The 23,808-nt window shown below is 34.1% G+C and overlaps 1 protein-coding gene across 9 annotated transcripts in view; it reads right to left on the reverse strand.

The window, feature by feature from the left end:
* The window catches only part of SCMH1 (Scm polycomb group protein homolog 1), a 240,805-nt gene that overhangs the window by 126,838 nt on the left and 90,159 nt on the right, over window positions 1–23,808 (reverse strand). For 2 of the 9 annotated variants that reach the window (XM_053576003.1, XM_053575999.1), the window contains exons 1-5: window positions 17,219–17,288; window positions 16,733–16,756; window positions 15,581–15,787; window positions 8,894–9,036; window positions 7,966–8,036 (exon numbers count right to left, since the gene is read on the reverse strand). The exons of 1 other annotated variant lie outside the window; for it this stretch is intronic. In XM_053576003.1, the coding sequence (XP_053431978.1) occupies window positions 7,966–8,036; window positions 8,894–8,969 (147 nt within the window). In that variant the 5' untranslated portion in view covers window positions 8,970–9,036; window positions 15,581–15,787; window positions 16,733–16,756; window positions 17,219–17,288. Of the gene's footprint in view, window positions 1–7,965; window positions 8,037–8,893; window positions 9,037–13,292; window positions 13,369–15,580; window positions 15,788–16,732; window positions 16,757–17,218; window positions 17,289–23,808 lie in introns of those variants that run through there. 6 more of the 9 variants (XM_053576002.1, XM_053575998.1, XM_053576000.1 and 3 more) reach the window with 5 other exon arrangements.

A 23,808-nucleotide genomic window follows, 5' to 3' on the forward strand; every position in this document is an offset into this window, starting at 1 on the left:
CTGTATTCATTACATTACACAGAGTTGTGTAAATTTCACCCCTACCTAACTTTATAACATTTCCATCATCCTGCCCAAACAAGCCCATAACCATTAAGAGACACTCCCTATCCCCCCCTCAGTCTGGTCCCTAGAAATCATTAGTTTACTTTCTATTTCTACGGATTTGCCTAGACATAATTTTCCTGGGCATTTCATATAGATGGAATTATGTGGTATGTGGCCAATATGAAAATTATTTCTTTAACTTAGGAAAACGTTTTCAAGGTTTGCCCATTCATACCATCTGTCAGTACTTCATCCCTTTTCATTGTATATATTCCATTATATGGATCATGCTATATTTTGCTTATTCATAACTAACTGTGGAACATTTCAAGTTGTTTCCTCTTTTTGTCTATGAGTATTATGAATAATCATGTGATGAACATTTTTGATATATTTTTGTGTGGACATATTTTCTATTGCTCTTGAGTATGTACTTACAAAAAGGATTGCTGGGTTGTGGTAAATCTACATTTTAATGTTTTCAGTAACCTCTGAAATTATTTATAAAATGGCTATAAAATTTCATAATCTCCCCACTAATGTATATCCACATCCTCACCAACAGTTGGTTTTGTCTGCCTTTTTGATGTTACAAGTCATCTAGTGTGTGTAAAGAATAGCTCATTACAGTTTTGATTAGCATCTCTCTAATAAGTAAAGATGTTGAGTATCTTTTATATGCTTACTGATCATTTGTATATACAGTATAACTTTTGTAAGTTGACCACCCAAGTGACTGTAATAAACTGATCAACATATAAAAGTGGTCAACCTTATAAGGAACTGGGCCTACTGTATTGCTATGTACATGTGGTACATGTCATGTCTATGAAAATTAGGTCAACTTAAGAAGATGGTCAATGTAGAGAGGGAAGTGGCCAACTACGGAGGTTCTACTGTATTTGGAGAAACAGCTATTCAAATTCATTGCCCATTTATAAATTTTTTTTATTGCTTAATTATAAGAGTTCTTCACATATTTTGGATATTAGTCCCTTATCAGGTATGTGATTTGTCAATATTTTCCTCCATTGTATGGGTTGTTTTTTCACTTTCTCGATGGATACTTAGAAACGCAAACAGTTTTAATTTTGATGAAGTTCAGTGTATTTTTCTTTTGTTGTTTTAGTACCATATCTAAGAAACCATTATCTAATTTAAAGTCATGAAGATTCCCTCCTACGTTTTCCTGTAAGAGTTTTATAGTTTTACCTCCTACATTTAGGTCTATGATGTACTTGCAGTTAATTTTTGCATATATTACAGAGGTAAGATCCAACTTACCTCCATCCATGCACGCTTGTCAGGAATCAATTGAAGGGTTTATTATGCACTCTTAATTCTAATCCACTGATCTATATGTCTATTCTCATGCCAGAACCACAATGTCTTGAGTACTGTCATTTTGTAGTAAGTTTTGATATCAGAAAATTTGAGTCTTGTACTTTTGTTCTCCCTTCTTAAGACTATTTTGACTAATCTGGGTCCCTTGTATTTCTACATGAAATTAAAGACCAACTTCTGCATGAAATTTCTGCCAAAAAAAGAAAAAAAAAAAAGAAAAGAAAAAGGCAGCTGGAATTTTTGATAGGGATTGCATTGAATCCATACATCAGTTTGAGTTGTACTACTGTCAGCTCTGTGATTTGCAAATATAGTCATGCACCACATAATGACATTTTGGTCAACAATAAACCACATATATTATGGTAGTCCCATGAGGTTGCAATAGGGCTGAAAAATTCCTTTCACCTTGTGTCATCTTAAAGTCCTAGTACAATGCATTACTCACGTGTTGTGATGATAGTGATACAAATACTATTGTGCTGCCTATCATATAAAAGTATAGCACATACAATTATATGCACAGTACATAATCCCTAATAATGATAATAAATGACCATGTTACTAGCTTATCTACTGGCTATACCATACTTTCAATTGCTTTTTTAGTTTACTTCTCCTACTTATATAAGAAAAGTTAACTGTAAAACATCTTTAGGCAAGTCCAGTGGTAATCTAAAAGAAGGCCCTGTTACCATAGGAAATGACAGTTTCATGAGTGTTATTGCCCTTGAAAACTTGCCAGTGGGACAAGGTGTGGAGGTAAAAGACAGTGCTAATGATGATCCTGATCCTGATCCTGTGTAGGCCAAGGTAATGTGTGTGTTTTAGTTTTATAACAAAAAAGTTTAAAAGGTACATAAAAAGTAAAAAATAGAAAAAGCTTACAGAAGAAGATATAAAGGAAGGAAATATTTTTGTACAGCTGTATATTTATTTTTTTATTATAAAAGAGTCAAAAATTTTAAAAATAACTTAAAAGTTTGTAAAGTAAAAAAGTTAATGTAAGCTAAGGCTAATTTGTTATAGAAGAAAAAAACATTTTGAATAAATTTAGCATAGCCTAAGTACACAGTATTTACAAAGTCTACAGTAGTATAAAGTCCAAGGTATTCAAGTTCATAACCACTCAGTCATTGACTCACCCAAAGCAACTTTTAGTCCCTGAAAATTCCACAGTAAGTGCCTGACACAGGTATACAGGTTACAAAAAAATCTTTTATATTGTGTTTTTACTGTACCTTTTCTATGTTTAGATACACAAATCCTTACCATAATGTTAAAACTGCCTACAGTATTCAGTGCAGTAACATGCTGTACGAGTTTGTAAGCTAGATGCAAAAGGCTACACACCATACACCATCTAGGTTTAAGTACAATCTATGTTTGCACAACTACAATATTACTTGACAATGCAAAATTACCTAACAATCACTAACATGACATGCAACTATTTTTTCCTAGTCTGTGGCCTATATTTTCTGTCCCTTATGAGTGCCTTTTGAAGGGAAGTCTTTAATTTTGGCAAAGTCTATTCAATTTTTAAAAAATGAATCACAGTTTGGGCCAAGTGTTTCCTAAAGTTTTTCTAAAGTTTTCTTTATAGAAGTTTTGTATATTTGTTAGTATCCCTCACTCATCTTTTGGCTACTATTGTAAATGAGAGTTTACAAAAATGCCTGTTTCTCTTTTGTTACACATGTATATTCTATTACATAATTTCAAACCACTGAGTAAAATTCTGGCTTCAGTACTGAAGTATAAATATCTTTTGTAAAGAATACATTACTCAATTCCTACTTTAGTGTTTTCTTTTGCTCAGTCGTGTGTTTTCTGAAGTGGTTGAACCATTTTACATTTCACCAGAAGTATACAAAAGTTCCATTTGCTTGAATGATGATGATGTTTACTCTTTCACTATTAAGTATAATGTTATCTGTAGATTGGTCATAAATGCCATTTAGGGTTTAGATTATTCATAAATGCACCTTAGAATATGAGAGGTTCCCTTTTATTTTGAGTTCATGGTGAATTTATTAGTAATGCTTGTTGAATTTTGTCAAAAGTTTTTTCTTCATCTATTCAGATAATGGTATTTTTTTCTTCTTTAGTGTATATGTACATATGGCAAATTCCATTAAGTGATTTTTGAAATTTAAGCCAATTCTGTATTCCTAGAATTAACCCCATTTGGTCATAATATTATTTTTATATACTGTGAGATTTTTTTTCCCCAAAAAATTTTTGCTTAAATTTTTTCCATGTATTTTCATGTGTGATGTTGCTGTGTTTTATTCTTTTTTTTTTTTCAATGACTTTGCCTGGTATTGGTATCAAAATTGTCTGTTTCACAAATTAGGTGGTATTCCCTTCTCTTAAATTTTCTATAAGAGTCTATATAGAATTTGTAATAATTTTTACTTAAATGTTTGAAATAATTCACCAGTGAAGTCATTTAAGGCTAGAATTGTCTTTTTGAAAAAGCTTTTAGCTACAAATTCAATTTATGTAACAGAAATAGTGCCACTCAGGTTTTTCATCTTCTTGACTAAACTTTGGTAATTTGTGAAAGTTATCCATTTTATCTTAGTTGTCAAATTTAAAGGCATAAATTTGTTCATAATACTTCCATAATTATTTTAATATCTGTAGAATCTATAATGATGTTACCTGTTTTTTTCTGATATGGGCAATGTGCATCTTCTTTTATTCTTGATCACTCTGGCTAGAGGTTTATCAATTTTATTGATCTTTGCAAAGAACCAGCTTTTGGTTTCAGTGATTATTCTCTATAATTTTTTATTTTATTTTATTGATTTGTGCTTTAGTTAATTATTTCTTTCTTCTGCTTACTTTGGAATTAACTTGCCCTTCTTCTCTCGTTTTCTAAAGTGAAAGCTGAGGTCATTAATTGAAACCTTTCTTCTTTTCTAAGTGTTCAGTGATACAACGTTCCCTCTAAGTACTGCTTTAGTAGCAGCCCACAAATTCTAAAACGTTCTTTCATTTTCATTCAGTTGAAAACATTTTTTAATGTCTTTTATGGTTTTTACATATTCCTTTAGAAATGTGTTAGTTTCCAACTATTAGGAGATTTTCCAGATAACTTTCTGTTGTTAGTTTTTAAGATAATTCCATAGTAATCAGAGAACATACTTTGTATTGCTTAAATCTTTTAAATTTCTGAAGCTTTATTTTATGGCCCAGAATGTTGTCTATCTTGGTAAATGTATATACACTTGGAAAGAATGTGAATTCTACCTAGATAGGATAACATTCTATGCATGTCAAATAGGTCAAGTTAATCAATAGTGTTGTTCAAGTCTAGTATATACTTGCTGATTTTCTATCTACTTGTTCTTTTATTATAGAAAGAAGTATTAAAAGTCTGACTACAGATAAAATTTGAATTTATTTTTCCTTACAGTTCTATCAGTTTTTGTTTCACATGAGAACTGTCTTTTCATTATTACAAAATTAACTTCTTTATCCCTGTTAATATTTTTTTTTCTCTGAAACATACTTTGATAATTAAAGTATTTCAGCTTTATTATGACTAATGTCTGCAAGGAACATCACCTTATATCTTTTTACTTTTAAGCAAATGTCTTTATTTTTAAAATGTAATTTCTGAAGGCAATATATAATTCTGTTTTGCTTTTATTCAATGTGGCAATCTCAGCCTTTTAACTGGAGTATTTAGACCATTTATATTTACTATAATCATTGATATGGTCAGACTTAAATGTATGATATTGATAATTTTCCAATTATTTTAGTGGTTGCTATAGAGTTTAAGCACCTTTAACTCATCACAGTCTATCTTCAAGTAATATTATACTACTTCATGTATAAGAAACTTATAACAGTATACTTAGATTTCTCCCCTCCGATCTTTATGCTATTTCATTTTAGTTATACATTTGTTATCCCCACAATACAAGGTTATTATTTACATAACTGTCTTTTATAGAGATTTAAATAATAAGAAAAAAAACCATCATATGTATTTACCCTTGTAATTACAACTGCCAATGACCTTCATTCCTTTGTGCAGATTTTTTTGTTCCATCTGGTAGAATTTTCCTCCGTGCTTGATGAACCTCCTTTGACATTTCCCATAGTATAAGTCTGCTAGTAATGAATTCCTTCAGCTTTTGTATATTTGAAAATACTTTTATTTTACCTTTGTTTTTAAAATATAATTTTGCTGGGTATAGTATTCTAGGTTGCAGGCTTTTTTTTTTTTTTTTTAGTGCTTTAAAGATGTTTCTCAACTTTGTTCTTGCTTGCACTGTTTCTGACAAGAAATATAATGTCATTCTTATCTTAGTTACTCTGCAAAGTAACTTTTTTCTCCAACTGCTTTTAAGTTTTCTCTATCAATGGTTTTGTGCAATTTGATTACACAATGCCTTAGAGCAGCAGTTCTCAACCTGTGGGTTGCGACCCCTTTGGGGGTTTAATGACCCTTTCACAGGGGTTGCCTAAATACATCCTGCATATCAGATATTTATATTACGATTCATAACAGTAGCAAAATTACAGTTATGAAGTAGCAACCAAAATAATTTTATGGTTGGGGGGTCAGTGCAACATGAAGAACTGTATTAAAGGGTTGCAACATTAGGAAGGTTGAGAACCACTGCCTCAGAGTAATTTTCTTCTTGTTTCTTATTTTTGGAATTCACTGAGCTTCTTGAAATTGTGGGTTTACAGTTTTCCTTAATTTAATAAAAGAAAACTTTTAGCCATTTTTTTCTTCAAATATTTTTTCTGTTTTCCATCTCTTTTCTGGGACTCCAATTACATATCTATTTGGCCACTTGAAACAATCCTACAGCTCACTGATGCTCTTTTCATTTTTTTCTAAATTATTTTTTCTGTGTTTCATTTTGAATAGTTTCTTTTGCTATGTCTTCAAGTTTACTAATCTCTTCTTCTGTTATTAATCCCATCCAGTGGATTTTTCATTTTATACGTGGTAGCCCAATGAGAGTCTTTTTTACATCTTCTATGTGTCTGCTTAACTTTTAAACACACTGAATACAACAAAAATGTGTTTATTTTCTATTCTATGATCCATGCAGGTTCAGAGTTGGTTCCAATCAACCCATCACTGTCTTCATTATTGTGTGTGCATTTTGCTGCCTCTTCATACACCTGTTAATCTTTGGAAGTCAGATATTGTGCATTTCACCTGTTGGGTACTAGATATTCTTGCACTCCCATAAATTTTCTTGTGTTTTGTTCCCAGATGTAGTTAAGTTACTTGGAGACAGTTTGATCCTTTTGAGTTTTACCCTCAGTGTGAAGCAATGTTCAGGTTAAGGTTAATTATGTCCTAGTACTGAGCAAGACTTTCCTTAGTATTCTACCCAATGGCCAATGAATTTATGAGATGCAGTTTAGCTTGTGAAATCAGGAGCTATTCCTGGCACTGTGTAAGTGCCAGGCTCTATTCCTTCAAATCCTTTCAGATGGTTTTTCCTTTGGCGTTATGTAGTTTCCTCATATGCACTTACAAAACAGAAATCCTTTACTGAATACTTAAAGGTATCCCTCAACAGATTTCTGTGGTTTTCCTTCTATGCAGCTCTTTCCTTTCTGATTCTTAGTCCCACAAATTCTAGCTACCTTGGTTAACCTGGACTCTCAGTTCCATTACTCAAATTATGGAGTCTGCTGGACTCAACCTGGGTTACCTTTCCCTCCCCAGTTCCAAGTCTGGGAACTGTCTTATAGCAACAAGCTGGGAAAGTACAGGAGATAACTCATTTGTTTTCCATTTCTCAGAGATCACTGCTTGATCATCTGATCTTCTGTGATTTAAAAATTATTTTTTAATATGTTTTGTCTTTTAAAAAATTATTTCAGGTAGAAGTATGAGTTTATTCACTATTTTTTCAAATAAGCAGAAATCTTAAATTTGTATTTTTACTTAGAAAACTGACAAAATTTAAACCCAAAGTGAAATGCTGACAATTGGAGAAAATAACCATTGAGTAACCCATTCAGAAAGAAAGATGTAAATAACTTCCTAATGTTTAGCTCTGTTTAACAACATTATGCTTCTTTGTTTAGCAGACTCATTGTATTACTTATTATCTGTGTATTGTCTGGGCATTTAATCCTCCTGGGAAGCTCTGATCACCTCTGATGACCTCCTAAAATGCTCACCAATAGGACTCAGGATCAATATTCTCATAGAAAGATAAGATTGTGACAGGAGTGTTGAGTAAGGGGAAAGGAATATTGCGCCATTTTTGAGAACTTCTATGGGTTATAACTCTTTTCCTATCTGCCCGAGTAAGAGCTATAGTAAATACAGAATATCCTCAAGGAGGTAAAGCAGGAAAAAAAGGGTTAATTGAGATGAAGCTAGGAAGAATGCCTATTGCCAAAAGTCAGAGACACCAGATTTTACCCCTTGAGTTGTGTTCTTCCTGTGGAAGTTTATTCTGATGCCCGAAGTGAGAAGCCCAAGGGCTCCCACCTCATATTTTGATTTTCTAAGAACCAGAAAAAAACTACGTTGTCTCCCACCTACTAAAGACATTTAGAAGCAATTACCTGCTTGAAGCAATGGACAGGCGCTGGGACTGAACATGTTTCTTTTAGGTATTTGTCCCAGGTAAAGTGACCTGTAAAGGAAATAGAAATCTCTATCACAGTCAACTTCCTAAAAAAGTGCTTTGGGGATATAATGTACACTAAACATTAAGCCGTTTGCAGACTGGTTTTGAGCATAAGAAAACTTTTTTTTTTTTTTTACTGTTTGGGCTCAAAGGAGTATTAAGGGGAGGAATCTAGGTAACCTGAATGGATCTTTTAGATTAATGTTTTAAAACAATGGTCTGAAAGATGACTTGAGATGTTTTTCATGTTAGTTTATAAAGTGATCCAAAATGTCAGAGCAAGATACACTAGTATCTCAATTCCCAGGAAGCTCATGGAAAACAGAAGAGGTAGAAAGTGGTGGGGAGATTTCTTTTGAATAACCTGACTCTTTGGAGAGGTCCCTATTGCTGTCAAGTGACAGCTTTTAACACCCAATATGGTTAGATCCCACCTTCTCAGCTCAGGAAGAATGAAGAAAAGGATACCTAGAGATATGAGGTGAGAGGATTTGAGGGAGGGGGGCAGATGAGTGAGATTATACTTGAATCCTCACTCTAAAAACTGGACAACTCTCACCTTTCCCCACCCCAGTCCTATTCCAGCCATAGCAGCATTGCTCTGATCTATAAAATGATGAAGACCTGGTAATTCAGAGAAAAGTAGAACCTAATGATAGTAAATAAGAACAAGTTGGGGAGTCTACAGAATCTTTTAGGCTCCTGAAGTAGCCTTAGATCCTCTCAAATCTTGATGAATATGCTACAGAAACAATCTTTAAGGTGTACTATGCTGGGGCCAAAGAAAACATTTTTGACTCTCAAAAGATTACCAAGTTTTTTACTTAAGGTTAAACCAATTACCAATCTCCCCCAATACCCACCTAGAGGTGACCCCATGGTGGAGCAGGGAAGGTCCCAGAGAATCTCACAAGCTAAAACACTGTAGCAAACCAGCATTTCTTGAAGTTTCCTCCGTAGTGGAGCAGCACAGGGCCCCTTTGGGCCATGCAAAAAGCACTAGATGCTGAGAATAAAAATGAGTCACTGAATGATAAAATCTAAATCACTCCGAGGATGATGCCAAGACTTTACACTCTATTGACTTTGTATCTTCTGTTTTAAAACTGGTTCTTTTCCCACCATCCTTCACTAAGCCTAATAGACTTGGCCAGAAATCAGTCAGTTTTGAACCATTTCCTGAACTGACTGATAATTAATAATCATGACTAGTTAGTTCACAGGGTAAATGAGAATATTTCCTGAAGTCAAGATTTAAAGAGGTTATCAGAATTTAATGAAGAATTTGCTACTGGCTGAGAGGGCCCTAAAGTAAGGACTAAATACATCTCATCATTGTTTGCTGTTAGAAAAAGAAAACGTTAAAAATTACTGTTCCATCCTTACAAATGAAAGATTTAATCATATAGTAAGTCTTGGATTTCAGTGGACTGAGAATCTTAAACTCTAGCATCTAGAGTAGCATTGCCCAATAACTTTCTTTGTTGACTGAAACATTCTATATCTGTGCTATCTAATAAGGTAGCTACTAGCTACATGTAACTATTGAACATTTGAAATATGGCTAGAGTAAGGAACATAATTTTAAATTGTATTTAATTCTAATTATTTCGAATTTAAACAACTACACGTGGCTAACAGCTATTTTAACCGGCAGCACAGGTCTAGAGGTTGGGCTGCTCTGAGGCAATTGCTCACATTAGCTTGAAGTCTGATCAAAAGCACCCAAGAGACTTTGGTTTTAAGAATTATGGTAGCATCAGGGGTACCACAATAATTAGGGTATTAATTACAGTTCTCTATCACACATTTCGACTATGGTAGTCAATCTCTATGCTGTGATGTACATAGGCCAGAAACCTCAGGCTTTCCACTACTTAGGAAAACATCCTATTACCAACTGAATTAAAAGGAATCTCTTTGTTTAAAGAAGTCTATCATACTGTGATGGATGACTGGCTTGAATCATATCTAGATTAGCATTTACCTTTTATTTGACTGCTTGGGCTCTCTAAGGCTTAGTCTCTTGTTATTAGGAAAATTGAGAAGTAATTTTTATTGACTGAGTAAGAATACTTGAACACCTACTATAATGTATCTACCATACCCCCAAGTGCTAAAATAACCACAAAAAAATAGGACAGGCAGCAAGATGTAGATCAGGAGCTGGCAAACTTTCTTAAAGAACAAGATAAACAATTTTATGCTTTGTGGGCCATAAATACTCAACTCTACCGCAGTGTGAAAGCAGCCATAGACGATGTGTAAATTAATGAGCGTGACTGTGTTCCATTAAAACTTTATTTACACAAATAGGTAGAAGGCTAGATTTGCTTCCAAATAGCAGTTTGCCAACCCCCTATTACAAATCATTAATTCCCAAATGATACTCATAATTTTTCTCATTTCTTTATAAAGAGTTCTGGGCCCTATTTTCAGAAGTTCTCATTCAGTAGGCTCCAAGTATGGCCTGAGAATATTTTTCTAGAGAATATGTAGATTCCCTAGGTTACTCTGATTTAGACACCTATGTCTAGGAACTACTAGTGTAGTTGAGAGAATGTAATATTTGGAATATTGGTAATAAAGGATGTTGATAAAAGCCTTGTTTCTATAGCTAACTATCTTGGGTAAATTACTTAATCCTTCCAAGCCTCAGTTTATCCACCTAAAAGATGGAGATAACACCTGTCTCACAAGATTCTTTATTCAATAAATATTTGAATTCCTTCTAGATAAGAAGAACTGTATTAAATGTTAGGGTAACAAGATAGACAGTGTTCCTAAGTTCATGGCATTTTTCAGTCTACAGATAAGCAGAGATATCAAATAATAACGATGTTACAATTATGATAAAACAATGTTACAATTATAAGTTTAAATTAATGAGGTAGTACCTGTTGCCTTGAGAATGTAGAACAGGGAAATCTAGTTCACACTTACGGTCAGAGATTATTGTGAAGATTAATAACTAATGTATGTATGTTTTATAATTAAAAATATATAATTTGAATGTTTTCAATTATTTAAACATTATAATCAAAACATTCAAAATTATACTTTGAATGTTTTCAATTATTTAACAGGTATTTATTTAGTGTCCTTTATGTGCTAGGTAGTAATGATAGGGGAACCTGTCCTCATGGAATTTACATTCTGATGTACCATGAGACATAACAAATAAATAAGGTAATAAGTGATAAGTACTTGAAGAGAATAAAATGAGGTGATGTGATATTTTAGTAAAGTTATGAACAGACGCTCTACAGAATAAATACCAGAGATGAGATTTTATAGATGAGAAAAAGCCAGTATCTCATTTATATTACTTAATAATGCTTATGAAAGTGTTCTATAAACTCTAAGTACACCATGTGAAACTTGCATTTATTAAGGAAAAAAATCCCTGTCCTGAAGGGACTTATAAATGGCATAAAAGTACCTTTAAAATAGTAAAAGGTCTATAAAATGTAAAACACAAGAGGTCACTCAGTTGAATGCATGAATTCTCCTCCTTGAATATTTATTCATTTGGCCTAATATTTATTGAACCACCTACTATATGCCATGCCTAGTTCTAGACCCTGGTGATATATAGCAAGTTATAGCCAGAGTCTCTGTCCACATAGAACTTAGCCTCTAAGGGAGAACACAGACAATAAATAAATAAATGTCAGTTCATCCAGAGGATAACAGAGACACCAGACATAATTATAAAATTCCTGGCTGTTTTCACATAAAGAAAAAAATAAAGCAAGGAAAGAGGAAAGAAAAGGTGTATATGCTATTTGAGGCAGGATGGTCAAGAAAAGTATCTTGATAAAGTGATATAAAAGTACAGACCTGGGCAGCGCCTGTGGCTCGAGGAGTGGGGCGCTGGTCCCATATGCCGTAGGTGGCAGGTTCAAACCCAGCCCCGGCCAAAAACCACAAAAAAAAAAATAAAAAGTACAGACCTGAATCGTTCCTCCAATCTCTGCTTAAATACTTCCAGTCTTGGGACACTTGCTCTTTGGCTGTTATTCAACAGTCCAAATGGATAAACTAATCTTTATAGTAAGCCAATGTCTGTCTTCTTTTAACTTCCATTGATCCTAGATATATTATATATATATATTCTTTCTCTAAATAAGTCCCAAATCTATCAACTGCTCCTAATTTGACATGCTGCTGCCTCATGCTATTGTTTTGGTCACATTCCTTTATAAGAATTCTACTTTGAGGAAGAACAGAGAGAGGGAAGGAGGGAGGGGGGTGGGGCCTTGGCGTGTGCCACACCTTTTGGGGGCAAGATACGATTGCAAGAGGGACTTTACCTAACAAATGCAATCAGTGTAACCTGGCTTATTATACTCTCAACAATAAAAAAAAAAAAAAAAAAAAGAATTCTACTTTGTTCAACGTAAATGTGAACCCAAATTCCTAAGAGCAATAGCAATTAAGAGTAGGAGAAATCCTACTCCACTATTATTGTTCCATTGTTTATATATAACAAAATTTATATAATTTAACAATATTTGTTAAAAACTATTTATGGTCATTTAAGTATTTTCTAATTTTGATGAGTATCTTTGTACATACTTTTTTTTTTTTGAGATAGAGTCTCATTTTGTCGTCCTCAGTAGAGTGCCATGGCATCACAGCTCACAGCTACCTCAAACTCTTAGGCTTAACTGATTCTCTTGCCTCTGCCTCCCAAGTAGCTAGGACTTACAGGTACCCGCCACAAGGCTGGCTATTTTTTAGAGACAAGGTCATGCTCTGGTTCAGGGTGGTCTTGAACCCATGAGCTCAGGCAATTCACCTGCCTCATCCTCCCACAATGCCAGGATTACAGGCTTTAGCCACATGCCTGGCATGTGTGCATACATTTTTAAATAATTTTAAGATTATCTCCTTAGAACAAATCTCAAAGAGAGAGACTAATAAACAAAGAGCATGCACATTTTAGATTTTGATAGAATATACATGGTCAAAATATCCTCTAGAAAGATTGTACCAATTTTTATTCCTATTAATATTGTAACAGATTGATCTCTACACCTTTGCTAAGACTAGTTTAACAATCTCTAATTTTGAAAAACCATATTAGTAAAAAAAAAGAAATATGGTTATACTTTTACTTGCAATTCTTTCATTAGTAACAAAGATATTTTTGTCTTTTCAGCCAGTCTGTATTTTATTTTTGCCATTTTTCTGCTGAAATATTCTTTTGTTTTCACACAGATTCTAAGAGTTCTTTGTAGATTAAGGAAAACTCACCACAGGTATTTTTCTTTAATAGAAATAAAGCAAATAGAGCAGGTGCAGTGTTCTTTTCACTATATCACAGGTACTTCTGAAAGGACACAGACTTTAGTCAACAGAAAGAGAGGCTTTAATAAGGAAGAAGAAATCAGGCTTTTTGGAGGGTTTGGGAAGGTATCTTGAAGTGAGAAAGGGCTGGATTTGGGAAGTTTCACAGATTTAGAACAATATTCAAGCTAAAAAGGACCCTAGGGCAAACTTCTAGCTTTCTTGGCCCCACATCTTTGCCAATGAGTCCTGCTCAGTGACTAAAGCTCAGCAAAAATGCTACTTTCTTGTCTGACTTTTCTGGTTCCCCAGAACAAATTTTACGCATTTCTCCATGTCCTATAACATCCAGTTTACACTTTCATTTTCATTCTCATCACATCACCAGAATTATTTATGTAAGCTCTTTATGGATAAGTGCTTTTATTTACTTTTTTATATTTGCTGTTTAACACAGTGGCTAGAATTTAACAAAAGCTCAATAAATGTTTCTGCATGAATGAAAGGCAGTAGCACAAAAGTAATAATCCTACTCTAGGAATTTCCTAGACTTGTAAATCATACATACTATAGTTCTGGGAACTACACTTTGAAAGAAAGAACAAGCCAGAGCCTAAATGGTGACCTAGTGGTTAATAAACCAAAAACTGTGTCGCCTCAGGACTAGTTGAAGGAAAAATGAATAATCAACATGAATAAAAGAGCAAAGTCTCAGAGCCATTCCTCGTCCATCCATCCAACAAATATTTATTGTGTATCAAAGCATTGTTCTGGATGCTGGAGAACCATGATCAAAATGTTATCCATGACCTTGAAGAACTTCAGTCTAGTTAGGGACAGAAACTAAAGAGACAACTATATGATACTGTGTTAAGTGCTACACGTGGAGAGACAGAGGGCACCAAAGGAACACCTAGAGTGTTTGTGGAAAGCTTCTCAAAGGAAGTAACCTTTAGGTGTCTAAGCCAAAGTGTAAAAGGACAGCAGGAGTTAAGTCAAAGAGAAAAAAAAAAAACTCTCTTCTTTGTTTCAAATGGAAATAAAAACATGAATAAAGGCTTACAAGTGAGAAAAAACACTTCTAAACACTGGATCTTCTGGTAAGGTTGCAGGGTAGAGTTTAAAGAAAAACATAGTTTAGAGAAGAGGTTGTAGATAAAGACAGTGTTCAGGCACCAGAGAGCCTCATGTACCATGTTATTGAGAAGAGGAAGAATTGAAGGGTTTGTGGAAGAATCATTGTGGAGGATGGGGAGATCAGGCTGGAGCCAGAAGACTACTTAGGAAACTGTTATAGTAATCTGGGTGTGAGATGTTGATACCTTGAACTAGGCAAGTGACAAGAGTGGCAAGTGACAGAGCAGCAAGTGAAAAGACAGTTCTTAGAACTGCTTTCTAGAAACCAGAGGCCAATGAATAAAAAATAGGCTAAACCTGTACCATATATACATAAAAGGTAGAAGTATAACTAATAGAAATTACAAAGAAAAAATTTTTGGCCAAACAAGTATCTGTCTAAATATGAAATGAGTCGCCTGAGGAGGCTTTAAGTACTCCGCAACTTGAGAAGTTCAAGACAAGACATTTTATAAGAAATTTAAAATGTCGAATTTTGAAAGGCTGGGCTAGGGTAGATCATTTTAAGGTCTTTTCCAATTCTGAGATTCTACAGATGTACCAAATTTCATTTTGATTTGATCTTTGGAGTTGTTTCCTATGCTTGATGGGAAAAATGAAATATGGAGGATTAATTTATATCAGAGGATACGACTATATGACCAATACTCTCACAAGGAAAAATACACTTTCAAATTTTAACATCATTTAATAACTGATATACTATATGTTCAATTGAGCATCCATGCCAACAATTAGGTGGTTTACGATATGCCTTATTCTTTCATTGAACTGCGACAGTTATTATCATTCATTTTAATAACAAAACCAAAAAGAGGAGCAGCTACCACTGATTATTTCCCATTTGCCTACACTATGCCAGACTATATTCAATATCTTCCATGTTCGTTATAACCTTTAAAGGTTTTATTCTCATCTTAAAGATGAGGAAATAGGCTCAGAAAGATTAAGTAATTTGTCTTAAGTCACAGAACTAGCAAGTGGTGAACAGGACTTTGAACCAAGGCCTGTCTAACTCCTATATCCATGCCTTTTCTACTACAGCACCTTAGAAAGCATGAGGAAAGTTTTAAGGAATAAAAAACAACTATCATTTACCAAGTGCCAGGCACCTTTACCTGCATTATTTCATTTCATTCATTTCTTCAGCTCACATTCATAGAATGCTTCACTTCAAAGAATGTCAGAAGATTTGACTTAGAGTAAAGTCTGAGTATAGCCGCTGAACAGAATGAAAATCATAATAATCCTCCAAAGTTGAAAAGTATCTGAGAGTTTTTAAGATGTTTTCACATCCATTAGCTCATGTAATCTTCTTTACAACCCTGTGAAGTAGGCAGAATGGGATTATTATGCCCATTTTACAAATAAGAAAACTAAGGATCAGAGTCACAAAGTTACTATGTGGCAGAATTGGCTCTCATAAAACCTAGGCGTTCTGACTCCTAATCTAGTTTTCTGCTACTTTATGTTATAGTCCATGTCAGTGGGCAACAGAAAGTAATGTGCTCTAGGAAGAGAAGGCAAGAGAAGGCAAATAGATAATTATAATAGGAGCTGAACACATAAAGTTGTTGTAAGTAATATATAAAAATACTTAAAAATTGATAAAGGTATCAGGGCATCAATATTAACGTAACATGTAGAAGGATTTTAAAGGATTCTAAGATGTTAAGAATGATGTTTATGTAGGAATCCTGAAAACTGACTAAGAAATATTACTTGTTTTATTCCTTAAATCTTAGTCCTAAAATATACCAAGCAGGGAGGAAAACAAAATGTAGTATCAGTTTGACTTCTTACTGATAATATTTTACTATTTTGGTTTTTATTTAATTAAAAAATTGGTTTAATTTTAGTTTATCTTATGACTAAATGGTTTAATTTTAATTTATCTTATGAGTAATTTCTTTTGGGACAAAAATCCATCAAACACTGATTTATAGACCAGTAGGGGTTTGTTTTAGATCTCGATTCAGTGAATTAAGAAGTTACTTCCACTTTAGTTTTTTCTGTTCCTTTTCATCCCTATATTCTACATAATTTATCACTTCCTTTCTCTTGGTCTGTATACTTCTGATAAGTAGGACTTTACCTGACAGCTGAAATTAATTACATGGGCCAATTAAGCAGATAGGAGGAGCAAGGATTCACTGGTTTATGAGACAGAGACATGAAATTCTTTTCCTAGTTGATTAAAACTAGTTCCAGTCTAATTCCTAGTTTAGTAATTCTCCACATTTCACAAAAACACAAGAAAAATATCTTACCTAGCTCCAGGATGTCAGCAGCTTCTATTAAAGAAAAAAATGTTACAGCATAAGTTATCATGACAAACACTCCAAAATGATAGAAGTTGAAATTCTAAGGTAAAATAAGGATTTGAGCATTTTTTTCTAGTCCGATTATCTCATCTTGAAAGAGTTTCTTAACAGTAGTTGCGGAAGTATCATCACCCAATTTTGCCTTATTCCTAAAACTAAACTTGCAAAAACTATGGAAAAACAGAGAGGTTAAGAAAGTATGCCTAAAACTGTGAAACAAATTGGGGATTAACTATATACTCAGAATCTAGGTTTCCTAATTTTCAGTTTAAAACAAAGAACACTGCTTCTGTATACCTTTGTAAATGGCACTAGTTGCTTCTGATTTAATCAGTGAGTTATTTGTAAACTCAGACCTCTAAGAACAAAGGTTTTACAGTAAGGGATGTCAAGTAAAATTTTCCCATGCTAAATAAGAGTTTTTTCCCTTACCTTGATATTGGGATGCAGACTTTGATAGGTGAATAAATTTATGTTTTCTAACATCATTCCAGTTTATTACTGCAGGAGGAGAGAAAATAGTCATGTAGGAAGAAAGCACAAAGTTCAATACTTCTCTAATTTGGCAGTATGTAACAACAGTTTTTAAAAATAATTTGCTTCTGAGATTCTATTCTAAGGAAATAATGCAAAATACAGAAGAAAGATTTTATTTCAAAAGCTTTTATTGCTTCTCTGCCTTTTGGCTAAGATCAAGTGTATTTTAAGTTTTAACATTGTTTGTAATAAAAAAATGTGAGGAGCAAATATCTAAATGTTCAAAACAAACACTAATTATGATTCTGCAATACAGTAACTTGACAAAATATTTTTCAGTTGTTTAAATTTTACAAAGTTTAAAGAACAAATGGGAAAATGATTACACTATGTTACCAGGTAAAATATGAGAACGAAAGGTATATTTACAGAATGATTACAATTAAAAACAAGTAAAACCCCTATTATTGGACTGCATTGTACCTTCCAAAACTTAATGTTTAAGTCTTCATTCTCCAGAATATGACTGTATTTGGAGAAAGGTCCTTTAAAGAGGTAATTAAGTTAAAATCAAGTCATTAAGGTGTTCATATAAGAAGAGAAAATTTGGACACAGGTACAGAAAAAAAATGATGTAAAGACAGTGGAAGGCCAGGCATGGTGGCTCGCGCCCGTAATCCCAGTATCCTGGGAGGCCGAGGCGGATGGATGGCTTGAGCTCACACAGCCTGAGCAAGAGTGAGATCCCCATCTCTAAAAAACTAGCCAGGCATTGTGGTAGGTGCCTGTAGTCCCAGCTACTTGGGAGCCTGAGGCAACAGGATCACTTGAGCCTAAGAGTTTGAGGTGGTTGTGAGCTATGATGCCATGGCAGTCTACTGGGGGCAACAAAGTGAGACTCTGTCTCTAACATAAAATAAAATAAAATAAAATAGAATAAAATAAAATGAAGACAGTGAGAAGATGGCCATCTATACAGGACGGAGAGAGGCCTCAGCAAAAAAAAAAAATCAACCCTGGCAACAACCTGACCTTGTACTTCCCATCCTCAGAACTGTAAGAAAATAAATTTGTTATTTACGCCACCAGTCTGTAGTATTTGTGATGGCACCCCTAGCAAATTAAATACAACCACCCAAAATTATCACTAGAAGAAACATGGAAGTAAACAAGTAAATATATATAAATGATTGGTTATCTTTGATGGTGGTACTTGATATTCCTCCTTTACTGCTTTCCCATCTTGTACATTTTCAAATTTTTTTATAAAGAAGACACATTACTCATACAATGGGAATATATTTTCCTTATTTGAAAATTTGGATTCATCTTTTGATCCTACTACATTCTTACCATCAATCACTCAGCATGTCTTCACTTATCTTCTTGCCCAGCTCTGATTCCATGGTCCCTCATTAAAATCATTCCCTGGCAAACATGTAACTCCCTCCCACTTCTTTTTTTGTCAAATTTAGGTAGTAAAGTTTCAATCCTAACTCTGATTAAAGCCACTTAAACCTATACTTGAAAATACTTTGTCAAGTTTTATATTGCCAAATCATAATCAGTCTTTGTTTTGAACATTTAGATAATCCGTCCTTCCATTTTTTGTTATTGTAAACAATGCTAAAGCTTTTAAAATAAAACCTTTCTTCTGTACTTTGGATTAGTTCCTTAAAACACAATCTAGTGCTAAAGCAAAATAAATGCAAACTTACTGGTCTTACTTTACACTCATGACCATGATTTTCAAATGTACTTTATACTGCTCAGAAATCACACCGCATTTCCCCACTGGTTTACTTTTTTGCTTTCTAAAAAAAATTCCTATCTTTTTCTCTCTCCTCAAACTCCAACTATCTCTCTCCCATCTTCACACTGAAGGGATGAGTTTAATTTAGGATTACTGAGAAAAAAGAAATAAGCGTAGGCCTCTTTCACTATTTCATGAAGACAGAGACTTGATCTTGTTTAGTGGTAAATTTCAGGTATACAATATAGTTTATACAGTAATACAGCAGGTTCTCAGTTGTTGTTTAGTAAATGAAATCATCTATTCATTTATCATTCTTTCTTACCTCTCTTTCATTACTGTGGAAGAAGTGACTCTGTTTTTATCAAAAGCCAGAGGTAAAATGTCTGTAAATAAATGTTTATTTGGTGTGTGCATGGGTGGAAGGAGAGTCAGGAACTTCCTCTTCTGCCATGTTGCTGAACCTGCCATCAAGTAGTCCTCTTTCTAATAGATCATTTGCATCAACATTCTTACTGTTCCATTAACTTCTACCCAAAACAAAACCAAACAAATATCACCACATCATTCTCTTAGTTCCACATATATCCTTCCTATTATATTTTTCCATTTCTCTGGCTCTCCTCACAGGAAAACTTAAAGTGCTATGTATAGTTATTGCCTCTTCTGTATCTCACATTATCTCTTCATTCAAAAGGGGTTTTCCCGAGATCACTTCCAAATTCACATTTCTAGCACTGGCTTCTTAGAATATCATGCATACATACACAACTTCCTATAAGCCATCTCTACATGGTTATCAACCAGATATTAAAAACTTAACAGGTGGCCAGGTGTAGTGGCTCATGCCTATAACACCAGCACTTTGGGAGGCTGAGGCAGAAGGACCACTTGAGACCAGGAGTTAAAGACAGTCCTGCACAACATAAGATCCTGTTTCTACCAAAAAAAAAGTTAGCCAGATGTAGTACCATCTGCCTGTAGTCCAAGCTACTCAGAAGACTGAGGTGGGATGACTGCTTGAGCCAGGAGTTTGAGGCTGTGGTGAACTATGATCATGACACTGCACTCCAGCCTAGGAGTGAGACTGGAGTGAGACTCTGTCGCTAAAAATCAAACAAACACACAGACAAAAATAACTTAACACGGCTAACACAGAATGCCACCCTGTTCCTCTTTTTTGTCTTCCCCAGTAAATGGCGTCTCCATCACCTACCTGCATGGAAGTTATATGTAAGCTCAGCAGCATGGGCTTCTTCTCTTTACCAAGGCCAACTTGGCTATGGTCACTGGTGAATGCCCTATCTGTCAGCAGCAGAGACCAACACTGAGCTCCTGATATGGCACCATCTCCCAAGGTAATCAGCCAGATACTTGGTGGTGGCAGGTTGACAATACTAAAGCACTTTCTTCAGGGAAGAAGCAGCATTTTGTTCTTACTGGAATAGGCTCGTACTCTGGATATGGATTTGCCTTTCCTGCATGCAATGCTTTTGCCTAAGCTATCATCTTTAGGTTCATATGATGCCTTATTCCCACAGCACTGCTTCTGACCAAAAAGCTGCACAAAGAAGTGTGGCAATGAGTTTATGCTTATGGAATTCACTAGTTTTAACATACTCCTCATTATATGGAGTCAGCTGACTCAACAGATCTGTGGAATGGCCTTCTGAAGCTGTAGTTACAGTGCCAGATAGGTGACAGGACTTTTACTAATCTCCAATAGCTGCAGAATATACATTCTTGTCAGTCAATACATGGAACATCCTCCTGGTTAGAACACAAAAGTTTGGCCACAAAAAATTTTTAAAATAATTGAAATCATACCAAGTATCATTTCTAATCACAGTGGAATAAAACTAGAAATCAGTAAGAAGAGGAAATTTAGAAATTGTAGAAATACGTGGAACTAAGCTGTTCCTGGACAACAAATGGGTCAACGAAGAAGTTAAGACAGAAATAAAAAAAAAAAATCTTCAAACAATTAAAAATGGAAACATAACATATCAAAACCTATTGGATACAGCAAAAAAGGTATTAAAAATTTATAGTAATATAAACATTTATATCAAAAAGTAGAAATATTGCAAATAAGCAACCCAATTATGCATCTCAAGGAACCAGAAAAGCAAGAACTAACCAAACACCAAATTAGTGGAAGAAATAAATATCAGAGTAGAAATAAACAAAATTAAGACTAAAGACATAGAAAATAACAATGAAATAAAAAGTTTTTTCTAAAAGGTAAATAAAATTAAGAAGTCATTAGCTAAACTAACCAAGAATAATGACCCAAATAAATAAAATCAGAAATTAAAAAGGAAACATTACAACTGATACAAGAAAAATACAAAGGATCATTACAGACTATAATGAAGAATTTTAAACCAATAAGTTAGAAAACTTAGAATAAATGGAGAAATTTCTGGACACATACATCTGCTAAGATTGAACCAAGAAGGGCAGAACCTGAAAAGATCAATTACAAAGAAACAAGATCCTATCTGTAATTAAGTCTTCCATCAAAAAAAAAGCCCGAGACCCAGATTAATTCTATCAAACATTTAAAGCAGAACCAGTATCAATTCTTCCCAAATTTAAAAAAAATTGAAGAGGAGGAAATTCTTCTAAACCTATCCTATAAGGCCAGCATTACCGGGTACCAAAACCAGACCAGACACACACATATAGGCCAATTTGGCTGATGAACATAAATGCAAAAATCCTCAAAAAAATACTAGCAAACTGTATTCAACTGTACATTGAAAGGTGCATTAACCATGAGAAAGTGTATTTTGCTGTGTATAATGCACACTTTCTTGCCCAAATTTTTGAGAAAAAATAAGGATGCAAATTATACACGGGTAGTACCTATTCTGCATCTATGTAAATGTTTTAAATTCTTTTACTTATGCAATAAAAGTGTAACTCTTTCTTGTACCATAATATGTTTAAAAATAAATGCTAAAATTCCTTTATAACAGAAAAAAAGAAGTGCCTATATATAAACAAATTTAAAAGTATGGGCCAAAATGTGGGTGTGCTATAATACACAGGAGTGCATTATACACAGCAAAATATAGCTAGGGATATAAGGATGGTTCAACATGCACAAATCAATAAACATGATGTGTCAGCAACATCAAGTCAACAGAATGAAGGACCAAAAGCATATGATAATCTCAATAGACACTGAAAAAACATATGACAAAACAACCATTCATGATAAAAATTCTCAACAAGTTAGGCATAAAAGGAACACACTTCAACACAATAAGACCACAACATATGACAAACCCACATCATACTGAACAGGGAAAAGTTGAAAGCTTCCAATATCTTCCTACTGAGTGAAGGGTGCTTTACAAAGTCATGCAGGATCTGGCTCCCACCACTTCTCTAATCTTGTGTTAAGATTTTTCCCTTTTCCACTACACTATAGCCACACCAGCCAGTGTTCCATTCCAAGTATTTATCTTCTCTCCTGGTTTAATGCCCTGTATTTCTAGTAGTCTATCATGTGTTTTCCTCTAAATTAATAAAGATTAGAAATTACATCGGGCTGAAAGATTACTGGTGGAGATAAAAGATATTGGGGGATTATAATTGCATTTATATGTTTCAATTTTTTCACATTATTTTCACAAAAAGAATATATTCTTAAAAATTAAATATACACTATATGTTCCATTTATATGCAAGTTCTTAGTATTATAGTGCTTAAGTAAAAAGGAGCTTTATCAGTATATAAAACTGATTCAAGAAAACCACAATAAATAGCAACCAGTCTTCATAACCATCAATAAAACAATGTTCAAAGTCATCAATGTAATTTAGAAAAAAAATTCCAGTGAAGAGAAAGAACAAAATCTAGACTCAGCGATGAAGCAAAATAAATAACAAACTTGGGAAGAAAGGCATCAAATAAGGTTCAACTCAAGATAATGAAAAAGGAACTTCTAAAAAATATTTTACTTCATACAGCTAGTGGAATCTGGAAAGCAGAACCCAAGAAAGAAAAGGAAACAACTATATTACAAAATGTATAATTTTCAAGGATTCTCATAAATTACTCAATGAACTAGGTAATCATCCTTGTATCAGTTCCCAAATAAAGAAAATATGCATATGATAGAATTCTACACCTAAAGAAGGAGCTAGTCATTTATAATTTTTCAAAGCATTCTAGGAATGTTCATGTTTCAGAATATACTGTATTATGATTTGTAGGTATTATTTGTAAAATTTCGTAATGAATATTTTATAGCTTTAGCCCCAATTTCCTGTTTTCCCTATGTCTGATGACTTTAGGGGCAACTTTTGGGATACCCTGTATACATGATGGAATACTAGTCAGTTATAGAAAAGAATGAAATTATGTCTTTTTTTATTTTTATTTTTTGAAACAGAATCTCAAGCTGTCGACCTGGGTAGAATGCTGTGGCGTCACAACTCACAGCCATCTCAAACTCTTGGACTCAAGCGATTCTCTTGCCTCAGCCTCCCAAGTAGCTGAAACTATAGCCACCCGTCACAACACCCAGCTATTTTTAGTTTTGTTTTTTTTTAGAGACAGAGTCTCACTTTGTCGCCCTTGGTAGAGTGCCGTGGTGTCATAGCTCATAGCAACCTTCAGCTCTTGAGCTTAGGTGATTCTCTTTGCCTCAGTCTCCCGAGTAGCTGGGACTACAGGTGCCCGCCACAATATCCAACTATTTTTTTGTTGCAGTTTTGGCCGAGGCTGGGTTCAAACCTGCCATCCTTGGTATATGGGGCCAGCGCCCCACTCACT

The sequence above is a fragment of the Nycticebus coucang genome, chromosome 22 (genome assembly GCF_027406575.1).
Source record: "Nycticebus coucang isolate mNycCou1 chromosome 22, mNycCou1.pri, whole genome shotgun sequence".
NCBI classification, from domain to species: domain Eukaryota; kingdom Metazoa; phylum Chordata; class Mammalia; order Primates; family Lorisidae; genus Nycticebus; species Nycticebus coucang.